This window comes from Macadamia integrifolia, chromosome 7 (genome assembly GCF_013358625.1).
Source record: "Macadamia integrifolia cultivar HAES 741 chromosome 7, SCU_Mint_v3, whole genome shotgun sequence".
NCBI lineage: Eukaryota > Viridiplantae > Streptophyta > Magnoliopsida > Proteales > Proteaceae > Macadamia > Macadamia integrifolia.
This window is the reverse complement of record NC_056563.1, coordinates 34948728-34961668: the sequence shown is the minus strand read 5'-3', so window position 1 is coordinate 34961668 and position 12941 is coordinate 34948728. Positions and strand designations below refer to the sequence as shown.

The 12941-nt window shown below is 39.9% G+C and overlaps 2 protein-coding genes across 2 annotated transcripts; one reads left to right on the top strand and one right to left on the bottom strand.

Moving 5' to 3' along the window:
• The first annotated feature begins 1575 nt into the window (after window positions 1-1575).
• Window positions 1576-2358, top strand: LOC122084954 (dehydration-responsive element-binding protein 2D-like). Its single transcript, XM_042653364.1, has one exon. The coding sequence runs from the start codon at window positions 1576-1578 to the stop codon at window positions 2356-2358; it is 783 nt and encodes a 260-aa protein (XP_042509298.1).
• Window positions 2359-5318: 2960 nt separating this feature from the next.
• Window positions 5319-8040, bottom strand: LOC122083524 (protein WALLS ARE THIN 1-like). The gene is made up of 6 exons (XM_042651359.1): window positions 7667-8040; window positions 7497-7559; window positions 7297-7413; window positions 6808-7216; window positions 6565-6716; window positions 5319-5737 (listed from the first exon to the last, which is right to left on the bottom strand). Exons 1-6 carry the CDS (start codon window positions 7882-7884, stop codon window positions 5515-5517), a joined length of 1182 nt encoding a protein of 393 aa, XP_042507293.1. The 5' UTR covers window positions 7885-8040; the 3' UTR covers window positions 5319-5514.
• Between the last annotated feature and the right edge of the window lie 4901 nt (window positions 8041-12941).

Here is a 12941-nt window from a genome sequence, read left to right as displayed (position 1 = left end):
CCAAAGACCCATAGGTGTCTCTTGAGAACGTTGTATTTTTATGGGTGTAAAAGCTGCAATCTAATAGTAAATCTTTTTCTTAGAAAATAAATAGGGCATTCACAACAAATTCAAAAGGAACCAAAGCAAAACAAGAATAAATGGGGGTAGAAGACTATGGAATTTGTCAAGAAGTTAGATGGTTCTTCAACTATTTGTTTTCCTTTATGTTGTTTAACATTTTTAATAGTTCAGAAACTTGATCAATGGAGCAAGGGTCTTGTATCAATCCAGATAAAACTGCATTGATCTCAGGGAATATCTTTATTGATACGGATTGGTTGTATGAGATTAGATCAAACTATTTTTTCTTTCAAAATATCAACACATTGGGCGAGTCTGTGGCACAACGGTTAAGTTGCACTATTGCAACATGTTGGTCACAAGTTCAAAACTTGTAAATGATCTATTCTGCGGAGTAGGGTGTGGTTACAAACACTTGCCCCTTGGACAATTACATGGCTATTGAGAAGGAATCAAACCCTAAACCCGAACAAGGCTTGGGTTAAGATTTATAATCCCCTTAGATCAAGGTTGGGGTCAAGTGAGGCTTAGGTTGGGTCAGGGCCCAACCCAACCCTACGTTTAAATCTGATCTATATAAATATATTTAGAGTTGTCATCTTATTTATTTTATTTATTACAATAAAATTTCGGCCTTCAAATTTATTGTCAGGTGTCTTGAACATCAATTAATAATTTTCAAAGTATATTGATCATTTGATCTATTGATGATTTTTTTTCTTTTTTTTTATCAGTTTTTAATACATAAGACATAAAAAGGTCAAAATTATGTCAATAAGGATTAGCCTCAACTTGACCAACCCAGCCTAATCAAAATAAATTAAGGTCAGATTGAATTGATATGAATCTGGCAGAGTTAGACTGACGACCTAAGCACAAACCCGAGACAGAACTGATTTGGGCCTAGGTTTGAGATTGAAACCGGGCCTCTATTTCACCCCTAGTTGTAATATGTGTAACGCTCACGCCAAGCATTATGCCACGTGGACGCAAACTTTGGGAGTAAGGATTTCTAGCTTTCACCTGGCTTGATCAATTTCAGCTTACTGTGACACCAATGCCTCACTGCCACTGCCACACAAGTAATAATCAGTCCACGTATCAAGGACCCATGCAACACTGGGAAAAGCCCTTTTGAGATGATTCACAACGTGTTTTAGATTTTGAGTTTATCTTCCACCGCCTCCAGTGACACCTGCCTGCCAGACGACTACTGTGAGTTCCTCATAAGAGTCTAGAGAGAGAAACAACAAAGATAATATGTAATGTGGTTGACGAGTCCATCTTGTGTAACAAAGCAACCAGGCCACGTGTATCTTAGAATCGTAACAGTTGACAAGTATCAAGCCAGCCTAAGTAGCAGACAAGTGTTCGAAAGCCCTTTCATCTGCCATTAAAACACCTTATCCATGTTTATTGGGACGTATAAGAGGTCTCTCCGTGTTAGTACCTAGTAGTAATCACTAGCTATGATCGATGAGGTCGTGTTTAGCACAATTACCACTGGGGACGATGGGAGTTGCAGAGAAAAAAGTGGTGAAGCGATCCTCTAATAATCATTCTCAAATTCAATCACAGGGAAGTTCGAGGAAAGGATGCATGAGAGGCAAAGGAGGCCCAGAGAACGTTACGTGCACTTACAGAGGCGTTAGGCAAAGGACTTGGGGGAAGTGGGTGGCCGAAATCCGGGAACCCAATCGAGGCGCTCGACTCTGGCTTGGCACTTTCGACACGTCGCGTGACGCGGCGCTAGCCTACGACGTTGCCGCTCGCAAGCTTTACGGCTCTTCCGCTAAACTCAACTTGCCAGAGTTATGGGTCGACCGGAACGAATCAGAACCTGGACCCCTCGATTCAAATTCAGATTCCAGTTCAATAGCCCCTTCCAGCTCGACGTCCACCACGACGACGGCCACTAACTCCCAGACCCAATCGACCCAATTGACTCAGTCGAGGTCGGAGAGAGTTGAAGGTGAGAAGCTGAGTAGTGATAGTAGTGAAGCATACTCGAGCTGGACTGGGTCATCAGGTAGCAATGGATGGGAGATTGGGAAGACAGGAGAGGATGGATCAGGGGAAGGTGTAAGTGTTTGGGGAGAGATGAATTTGAGCTTGCCAGAGACAGATGTGGGTGACTTGATCCTTTCTCCATGGGACTTAGATGAGATGCCAAGGTTGATGGATTACCCCATATCAGGGGCAGGGACCCATGACCCTGAGGCTTCGACCTGTGAGTTAGCTTTGGGAGATGATGGGATCGGTTGGGACGCCTTACAGCTGCAGTGGTGTTTGTGAAGCGTCTGCTCTGCTCTCCTCTTACCTGCACTGTGTAAATGTATTAACATTGTGTGTATATATTTAGAAGTAACGTAAACTTGATAGAACCTCTGTTACCCTTTCGGCCTTTCCCCACATAGAGGCATTACAGAGAGGGTAGAAATCGTCTGAAATTCTCATCTCGTACAATTCCATACAATTCCACCCTAAACGGCTGACACGTGTAAATATTCCATATCTACGGTTCAGATTAATCAACCATAATACAATGTTAATTAACCATAATACAATCTGAACCGTAGATATGGAATATTTACACGTGTCAGCCATTTAGGGTGGAATTGTATAGAATTTTACAAGATGAGAATTTCAGACGATTTCTACCCATTACAGAGAGGAATAAGGGACATAAAATATATATATATATATATATAGAGAGAGAGAGAGAGAGAGAGAGGACTTGTGTAATTTTCCATGTAAAATATTGTACGATTGTGAATACAACACGTTCTTATCGTTTTACTAAATCCCTTGCTCCTCGATACAATTTTTTGTTTTTTTTTTCTTTTTTTCGTCGTCGAGGATGAAATTTTGCTGTTAGTCGTTGTATGAACTTACCTACTACTACTAGAGCTCACAGTCAAAAAATAAAATTTTGAAAAGTATTTTAAAAAATATAAATTAAACAAAGGAATCGAATCATTTCAATTATTTAGCTACGAGTCTAGGTAGTAGGAAAGTTCTACTTTAGCAGCAAATTTTTTTTCTATGATAGGTCTAGAATACCTTAATTGTTTTACTACTGCATTTAGAATGCAATTATAGGTTTATATATAGTCTTAGTTTTTTATTTAATGAATTTAAACATCTAGACCCGATTATTTATTTGACGGGCAGTAGAATTTTGTCGATTTGATGTAGATAACAGCATGAAGGGTCAATGAGAAAGCATGTAAAAGCATCTTTAGCTCACAATAAAGGGAAGGCACATCAGTTTTTTCATGCCCATGTCAGATTAGTAAGGATCTTTTTTCTATATTTCACCGATATATTTATCAACTCATCTTATCAATCACAATGTTTTATAAGTTTGAGGCACCCTTCGTCAATTCTAAATTGTGGTTATAGAGAATGAAATATATTGGATTTCTTAAAATAAATATTGCACTTGGTGCACAATCTTGAAATGCATTCTACTATTTTATGTCGATAATGTATTCCAAAAATCATAGCGTAGCCTTGGTAAATGATTCTGGACTAAAGTTAGTTTATTGGGTACTGACTACCGACTTCATATCCTAAGTTCCTAATTGACGTTCAAGATCTCACAATGGGATAGGCCAAATCATCCTAAGCCAAGCTATGTGCTTATCTGATGTATATGAGAGAGAGAGAGAGAGTAGTAAGTGAAATGATAGTGAATGAGTAGGGAAGAAAATACTGTAAAAGATTGCACGCTTGATTAGGGATGTCAACCGGTTGGGCTGGTTCGGTTTCGATAGGGCTTAATCGGGCTTGAAGACTTTCAAAGGCTACACTATGTCCGCCCATTTAACTAATCGGGCTTAGTTATTGAGGGCATGATACACTTTATATTTGGTCGGTCGGTCTCGGGCTACCTTAATCGGGCTTTAGTCGGGCCTTAACCGGGCTACGGACATGTTTAATGTTAAACGGGCTTTAACCGGTTTTTAAATGGGTCCTCTTTAAAATGTGTTATTATATTCCGGCCCACTCATACAAGCCCAAAAAAATGACAATAAATCAATAAATGATACCAAATATAACCATTATTTAAAATGTGAACATGTCTTTACTTTTTAGTTTTTATTCTTTAATTTGGGGGGTAAAATAGTTATTCTACAATCATTAAAGGGTCGGGCCAAGTCGGTGCACAATAGGCCGGTCTCAGTCAGGCGTTATTCGGTCGGTCTCGGTCAGGTGCCCGACGGTCAAGTAGCAAAACCGAGACCGGCCATTTATAAACCGGCCGGGCTCAAGCCCGACATGTTTAATAAACGGTCCGGGCCGGGCCAGTCTATAAACGATCGGTCCCGATCGATTTAGTCGGGTCGGGCCACGAATTGACACCCCTACGCTTGATACTCTTGGGCAGTCAAAAATAGCAGCTGATTAGAAATACAAGTCAAGAAGTACTAACGAAGGATTCCAAATTTCATTGGTAAAAAGCATATGGAGTACATTCTATGACAGGGAATGAAGGGTTTAGTCCCGAGTTTGGATCAGGTTCTTATATGGAACCATTTTTATACTATGTCTAACCCACACTTGAAATTCACTCTGCAAGCTTGTTGTAAGAAGAGAGAGATTAAATAGATTCCATATGTGGATCAGACACAATAAGAAAATGATTCTCATACGAAGATATAATCTGGACTCCTTAATCTCTATATTAATTGAGTATAGTGTGCGATTGTTGGGCTTATTACCTTGGGAAAAGTTTCTTCATCCTAAAACTTAGAATTTTAGGATTGAACACATCAGCTTGTATCCGAACGACTATCCATGCAACAGCCATGTGAAGGTCCAGAGTAATTCTATCGACAGTTGGAGTGAGTGTGAATTAAAAGGACCACCCCATCCTAAAGCTTGACCTTTTTAGATTAGACGTCGTCAAATGACATTGTCTATACACACCAATTGGAGTCTTAATCAGGCTCTCGTACGAGAACGTTCTTGTATAACCTACAATGGACACCTAGATTCTATTAAGTCATTCTCTTCATCGCATTGAACTCTAACATTAGTGAAATCCAGGAATCTAGGTGTCAGTCATAGGACTGTACGGTCTCGTACGAGAACCTGTTATGGATTCCACCAACTGGGGGAAATTGATGCAGTAAGGATAATGATATATAATCCATTCTATCTTTTTTGTTCCTATGAGGTTCTTAGCTTTGAGCTTTGCTCTATCAAAATTCAGATACTTCATTAAAGTAAATAAGAAAGAACAAAAATCAAACAAGATCATCCATCAATCTCTCTTTAAAATGTGGAAAAGAACATAACTTGATAAATACACACAATATTAAGCTTTCTCCTCTTCTTTCTGAGAAGTAATTAAAAAACACTTAAACATAATTAATAATTAAAAAAAGATTGCAAAGAGACGACCCAATCGCTGAAGCTTTTAAATTTGTGGCCTTTGTGAAATCAAACATTATCAGTAGGAGTAGAAGAAGGGAGAAGTGGCTGGACGAGGGAGGAGGACTTGACGTGGCTAGCTGCCCTGTTGTTGATGATCCCATGAGGATGTTCCATAGAGGGGGATGATGCAATCACATTCACAGCCATCTCCTTTGCGAATTTTTTCTCCTCGCTCTTCCCCCATAGAACCAGATACAATCCTGTGATGATCAGCGCTGCACCTATGATCCTGTTGTGTAGTGTGTACATCACCAAATCATAAAACAAGTACAAGATGCCAAATCAAAAGCAATTATCAGATCAGTGAATTGATCGAATGTATCATCAAAGCTTGCATCGTTTACGTGATGTCAGCGAGGTGCTGGGTTGGGCTGGGCTGTTGTAAGCCTATGAATAATGGGTCACCATCGGGCCGAAGAGAAGGGCTTAAAAACCAAGAATCAAGTTTCCAAATCGGTCATAAGTGGACAGGAATCGGCCCAAACATGCCTTAATCCTATTGTAAGAGGATTTGCTGAACCGGATCGGTCAGAATTGGGGACTCAGCAAAGCATATAAAAAACTCTGAACATTGAGTCGGACTAGATCCAGCTTGGTAGATTGGCCTTGATTCCTAATCAGATGGAATCGGCCGAACCCTAAAAAGCAGCCAATTTTTATACACAAAAAACTCTTTCGGTGGGATCGGGATCGGATCAGCTAAATTGAACCCCCATTCAGATTGGAATCAGCTAAGATCGATCCCATCCGATTCCAAAATCTAGGGTTAAGTTAACTTTTGGGCTGATCCTGACCGATTCCTAGTTAAGCCCTCTAAACGAGTTGTTTAGGCCCTCGTGTGACCTTGGGCCGTGGGCCCTACCATAAGGCTTGTGGACCTAGCTTGGTTTCGATTGAACAGACTGGATCCAACAAGGTTGGTGGAGCAAACTCCACAGAATGAGAAAGGTTTAACCGGATCGAAATCCGATTCGGTATCGCCATATCGGGGTGACCTTTTTTTGTTTCTTTCTTTATACGAATGGACAAATGGAATGTAGTCGAAGAAGTACATACCCGCCCAGGTAGAACTGCTCGCCCAAAGCGATGGAAGCCATGATAGCGACAACTAAGGTCTGGACTGGCTGATACACTGCCACAAACACTGGGCCTCCCTTGTCAATGCACCAGATCTGAACAGCAAACGCTATTCCTGAAGCCACCACTCCCTGCAACAACCCATTTTTGTAATTCTCTTGTTCATGAATCATTCCATACAAAAAAGCTTTCAAAAGGAATTTCAATTTATTATTTACGTACCGCATAGAAAACACTGAAGAGTTCAGCACCGGAGTGAACCATCCAAGACTCGGTGTTCCTCTCCATGAATGCAGCAACAGCCAGGAACTGAAGCACACCGAAGAAGCATGTGTAGGAGGTGACGGAGAGCCTCGCCGGGTACTTCTTTAGCACTGGGGCCTGCAAGACAAGCCAAGCAGACCAGGAGAGACAGTGACCTATGAGGTAGATGCAACCCAAGGTCCAGTTCTTCCCCTCGGCGTCTCCCAAGGTCGACAGTAACAGATTCGTCTCCTGTAAATGCGGCGCGGCTGGACCAAATATGGTAGGCCCCTTGTAGAGTGTGATGACAGAAGCTCCGGCCACGCACGATAGGGTTCCCACCATCTTGGCTATCCCGTCCCTTCTATTTAACCTTACCTGTTCTATCCTGCAACAATCAAATCACGTCAAATGTGAGTTGTCCGATGTGAAGACTTATGGGTAGCTTTTAAAGATAAGAGTTCTTACCTGAGTATGGCAGCCATGAGAAAGGTTATCGCGGGCACGGAGTTCTGTATAGCAGAGGCAAATGTGGGAGAAGTGTTTTCTAATCCCAACAAGTAGAATCCTTGATTCGCCGTTATTCTGTAGATGGTTCAAGAAAACCCAATTTAGAGACATCGATTGGTTACCATAAATGGATTTAAAAAGCTAAATTAAAACTGTACCCGACTAGTGCAAGGAGGAAGAACTGAATAAGAAAAGAAGATGTCAACGCTGGCCTCTCCTTCCTGAACAAACGCATATAAACCCATATATTATATAGAAGATGATGGAAATGACAAGGGTCGTTCATGTTAGATTGCTAGAGAGAGAGAGAGAGAGAGAGAAAGAGTACTTCTCTAGGAAATAGGCGAAGGGAATGAGAAGCAGCAAAGCTATGATGTTCCTGTAGACAGCGAAAACAATCTTGCTGATACCCATATTAAGGGCAGCTCTGGACACAACATGGAAGCCTGCGTAACCAAACTGCAAGGCCAGCATAGCCAAGTGCAGTTTGGCTCGTTCGGGCACCACACACATTCTCTTGGCTACCGCCGAACCACTATCCGCCATTGAACTGATTAAGCAGACAGTTTGTAACAAGGTTAACAGATGGATTGAGAAAGAGAGAGACTCAGGGGAAGAGTGGGATGGAGAGACAGAGATGAGAAGGCTCGTGTGATCGAGATGAGTTCAACTCCTCCGAGGAAGAGAGTGGGGTGGGGGTTGTAAATATAGTGAAGAGCCGATGGAGAAAATGACTGGAGAGTGTATCTGTAGAAGGGTGTCCCACTGCCACATTGAGGCCCTAAAAAGACGTTATGTTACTACCCTTCAATTGTCTTCGGTTGTCTCCCACGTTTTTCTCTCTCTGTTCTCTCTCTGTTCTCTGATAAGACATCCCCATCGCACTAGTGGGACTTAAGAGTGAGGAAAGCAGTGAGTACAGAACTAAGGGAGAGAGAGAGAGAGAGAGAGAGAGAGAGAGAGATTAGGCTCTTAGCAGTTAGCAGGTTCGGTTTTGGCTGCATGCCATTAATGATGATAATTGGAGAGAGGAAGAGCCGCCATTGATAGATAGCGTGCACGAGGGGGGTTGGCTACACCATGCGTCCCTATCCCCACCAACACCTGACCCCATCCCTTCCCCACCATCTTACAAACTCTCTCTCTCTCTCTCTCTCTCACCCATTATTTTACCTACTTGAATCTTTTCATTCTATAGTATTACTATCCGTTACCCAAAAAAAAAATAGTATCTAATCTTACAAATGGGATCCAACCATCGAAGTCCATTGAGGATGTAGTAAAGATTCTATCTTCTTTCTTGATAGATCTTATGGTTTTTATAAAATCTTTATGTTATGATCTCATATCAGTAATATGGAGGTTGATTATATCGTGGGTTGATATATATGGTCTTGTGTTGCTTCATCCTATGAGGTGGTTTATGAGATTGAATTATTCCAATTGGTATTATAACAATTGATTTTCAATCTCAATCCTCAGAAGGAAGGGGGTAGTTTAGTGTCAAAGTAAAATCGCTAAGATAAGCTTACCAGCCTCTAAGCAAAGACCGTGTAACATAGTAGAATCGTTTAATAAAGACTACCTAATCCCGAGTGGCATATTGGGAGCTGATCCCACATCGGTCACAAAAAAAAATGAATTTGATGTAGATTGATAAAGCCTTGGCTTCACGGTATGAGTTCTTACAAAATTCATTTGACTTTAAAAAAATAAAAATAAAATGGTTTACAAAACATTAGAAGTGATTCTTCCTGGATTCTTACTTTTATTTCGTTTTGTTTTTGTAGGTCTAAGTCTTGCGAGAGGGGAGAAACTGCACTAAAATGGTGAAAGGTCCCACTGATAGAATAAAAAAAATGGAGAAAAGGAACCAGTACTGTTGCTGTGTTCTTAGTTCGAGAAGGAATCTCCCATCCCTGTGTGCGTAACAGAAAGTAACATAAGAAGTCATGTAACAGTAACAGTAACTAGGTTAACCTACATTTAGGGTAATATTAATTAGGTGGTCGTAAAGAGGATAATTAAGTTCTCCACATGAGGAACCTAATGAAGTGTTTCCACTAATGATCTCCACTCCTAAAGTTGCTCAGCTACTGAGGACTTGTTCTGGTACAGAAACCTTGCTTTAAGAGACATGATGCTTGCTCCATTGAGGACACCACCATCATTTTTTAGATTTTCATCTCCCCAAAGAGGTTAAAAAAAAGAAGAACAAAGCTCTCTGTGCTCTCTCTGAACTCTGATCCCACCAAACATTAAATTATTAGATTAGCCCATTTCCCATCTCCTTCTTACAATATCAAAAAAGAATCCGAAAGGAAATAAATAAAGTGTATTTGTCACCCTTTTGACATCCCATGCTCTTGTGGAAAAAAAAGCTTTAAGACAGACTAGAGTCAGCCCAGCTTGCACTCTTCTTTTGCCTGCCAATTCAATGGTTAATGTTAATGCTCTCTCTCTCTCTCTCTCTCTCTCTCTCTCTCTCTCTCTCTCTCTCTCTCTCTCTCTCTGTGATCCACTGCTGTTCCCTTGTTACACCACCTTCTTAGTTCTTCTTTCGGTTCACATAAAGTACATGGCAGACAGGTGAGATATATTGGAAAGATTCTGGATATTTAGTAGTATCGGTTACGCACGCGTCGCTGCACTTTTTCAGACTTGGGTTTGAGTTATTTGAATCAATTGAGTTCTATGTAACCTCCTGATTCTTTGTTACAATTTCAGCATGTTTCATGATAGATCTCGAATATATCCTAAAACCTAGAGGGTGGACCTTGGTGTAATGGTAAAGTTGCCTATTGTGACTAAGTAATCATAGAATCGAGTTAGGAAACAGTTTTTTCACGAAGCGGGGGTAACATTGTGTACATTATGACCCTTTCTAGACACTACAGTGGCAGTAGTCTCATGTACTAAGTATGTACATTATGACCCTCTCCAACTCTATAGTGACAGAAGACTCGTGCGTTTTGTACGTCCTTTTTTTAACGTATTCTGAAATCTGATTCTTTTCAGTTTTTGCACTTTAGAATAAGTTTTAGACGTAAAATATATTACAAAACGTATACCAAACACAGCCTCAGTGGTTATTTTCACCCATGATTTCTAACTTGACAGTTAAGCTGCGAAAATCTTTACTATGAGTAAGAAACCACCTAGAACCAGATTAAACCACCAAAAAAAAAAATTTGAACCGGCCAATTTTTCTTGGTTCGGTGTTAGGAACTACAACTTCACCTCAACTTAGTGTCCTCCAATTCTATATCTTTTGTTGTTTCATTATCAATGAAATACAAAAATGATCACCTCATAGATCTGTCAAGCCTCACAATTTAAAGAAATAATTTTTTTCTAAATAAATAAATAATAATAATAATTTTTTTTTCACCCACTTATTTTAGAGGTTCCCAATGCCCAGATCCATGTGACATGTGTGAATAGGATTGCGATTGATATTTGGTCTTCTTTCAATGATAGTTGGTTAAGTTCCCTCCAAACTTGTTGATAACCAATCCTTTCGAGACTTCCCCTCCATTATTTCATTCTTAGGTTTTATCCTTTTTTTTTTATTATTAATCTTCCTAGCTTACCTTTTAATTAAAACAAAAAACAAAAAGAAAAGAAAAGGCAACAGAATTAGAATAACATAGAAGCAACCATCCATACACTAGAGGAAGAGTAGGTTTGGCACTTTTGGTTGTTTTCTCTTGCACTAGGCAGGGATATTGCTATCCCTATTTATTCCTATAAAACAACAAAATATCCCAACTAAATTAAAGAAAAACAAGAAGGGTTATTTTTGAGTGACACCTGGAACCCAACCAAGGTCCCCTTTGTTTGGATTATCCTACCTAGACTTATTTGGGTTGCCATAGTGGATGAACCGACTAATTACCATCAATCCTGTCAGAAGCTTTTGTTTGGCTATTTTAGTCGATACCAAAGTCTGATAGAACTGATACCAAAGAGGATTTAGATCAGAATCGACCGTAAACCATCCAATCGATTCATATTGGAATCAATACTGCTTTATTCGATCCTACTTTTGATCTCTTATCTCTACCCTCAGAGGAACTCGTTTTAAAAAGCCGGCTCATAGAATGAAGAAACCCAAGACCTCATCAGTTCACACTTCACACTAAATTCTTTCCAACCCTATGACTTATATGGGATCATATACAAGATTCTATACCCAAAAAAAAAAAGTTTGAAATAGGATCACGAAAGAACCCTATTGACAGCATCCAAACCCATTGGTAGACCAAAAATAAAAAACCCATTGGTATACAATTTGTCAATAATGCTTTCAAATGAAACCTTATACCCTATGGATACCATCCGAACCCACTGGCTCTCTTGATCATGGGTGTGGGAAAACCCTTTTTTTTTTCGTAAAGGTGTGGGAAAATTTGATCCCTGAAATATATGGATTTTTGGGTTAATCTGAATAGATTTAAATTGACTCTTATCCAATCCGATCCAGATTTCGATTCTAGATTTTTAAATGGTTAAAAAGACGAAAAAAACGAAGAAAGTGTTAGTAACTTAAGGCCCGTTTGATAATGTTTCTACAGTTTTTGTTTTTAAAAATGGCAGAAGCATAAATTTCCGTTTCTAGAAACAAAAACAGAATTGAAGGTGTTTGATAAGTCATGTTTCTGGAAGTCGATAGTAACCAGTGAAAGAATGGCCACGAGTCGTTTTCAAAAACGGCGAATCACCTAGATCATTTCTTGAAGCATAAATAGATAGAAATTTTCATTTTTATTTCTGAAAATAAGTGAAACGAAACAATACAGAAACACATTTCTTGAAATGTTATCAATCGAGCCATTAGTACGTTTGACCCACATTTTGTAAGTTAAACTTGAGAGTTAAAAAGGAATTTCAACGGACATGATATATTCCGACCTGACCTGTCGTGATGTTTTCACATGAGCGACCGATTGATCTTTCTTTTACATTGCAAGAGGACAGGCATGGATCGATCTTCCCAAGTTTCTATCATGGCTGATGAGTGATGGCAGCAAAGAATTATTATGTTCTTTATCGACTGATTGATGGATGGGATGACATTTCCGGTGCTTTTTCAGTTTCATCCCCCAACTTTTCTTATACTTCGTTCCCATTGGTTCTATTTTTATCATCCCAGAAAAAAAATATAAAATCGACTTACAATGCATTCCAAGAATGATATACATTTTCGGTGTTTTTTCAGTTTCATCCCCCACCCCACCCTACCCTACCCTACCCTACCCTACCCTACCCTACCTTTCTTATACTTCGTTCCTATTGGCCCGCTCTATTATTATCATCTCAGAAAACTCAGAATGTGAAATCAACTTGGAATGTATTCCAAGAATGTATACCAAAATCAGCCAAGGTATCATACATGTACAACAAAAGTTCCAAGCTAGACCATCAGATCAGGCAGCCAGATAAATCAGAATACAACCCGATGACTTGGATGCATTATCAAGTAGGACTCAGCATTCGGGCAAGATCCCCCATCCCTATCAGGGATTTAGTAGTTGGTATATTGACCGATCTTATCCGAGTTATAGATCTATGCCTTTTGACGCTCCCCCTCCCCCTCCCCC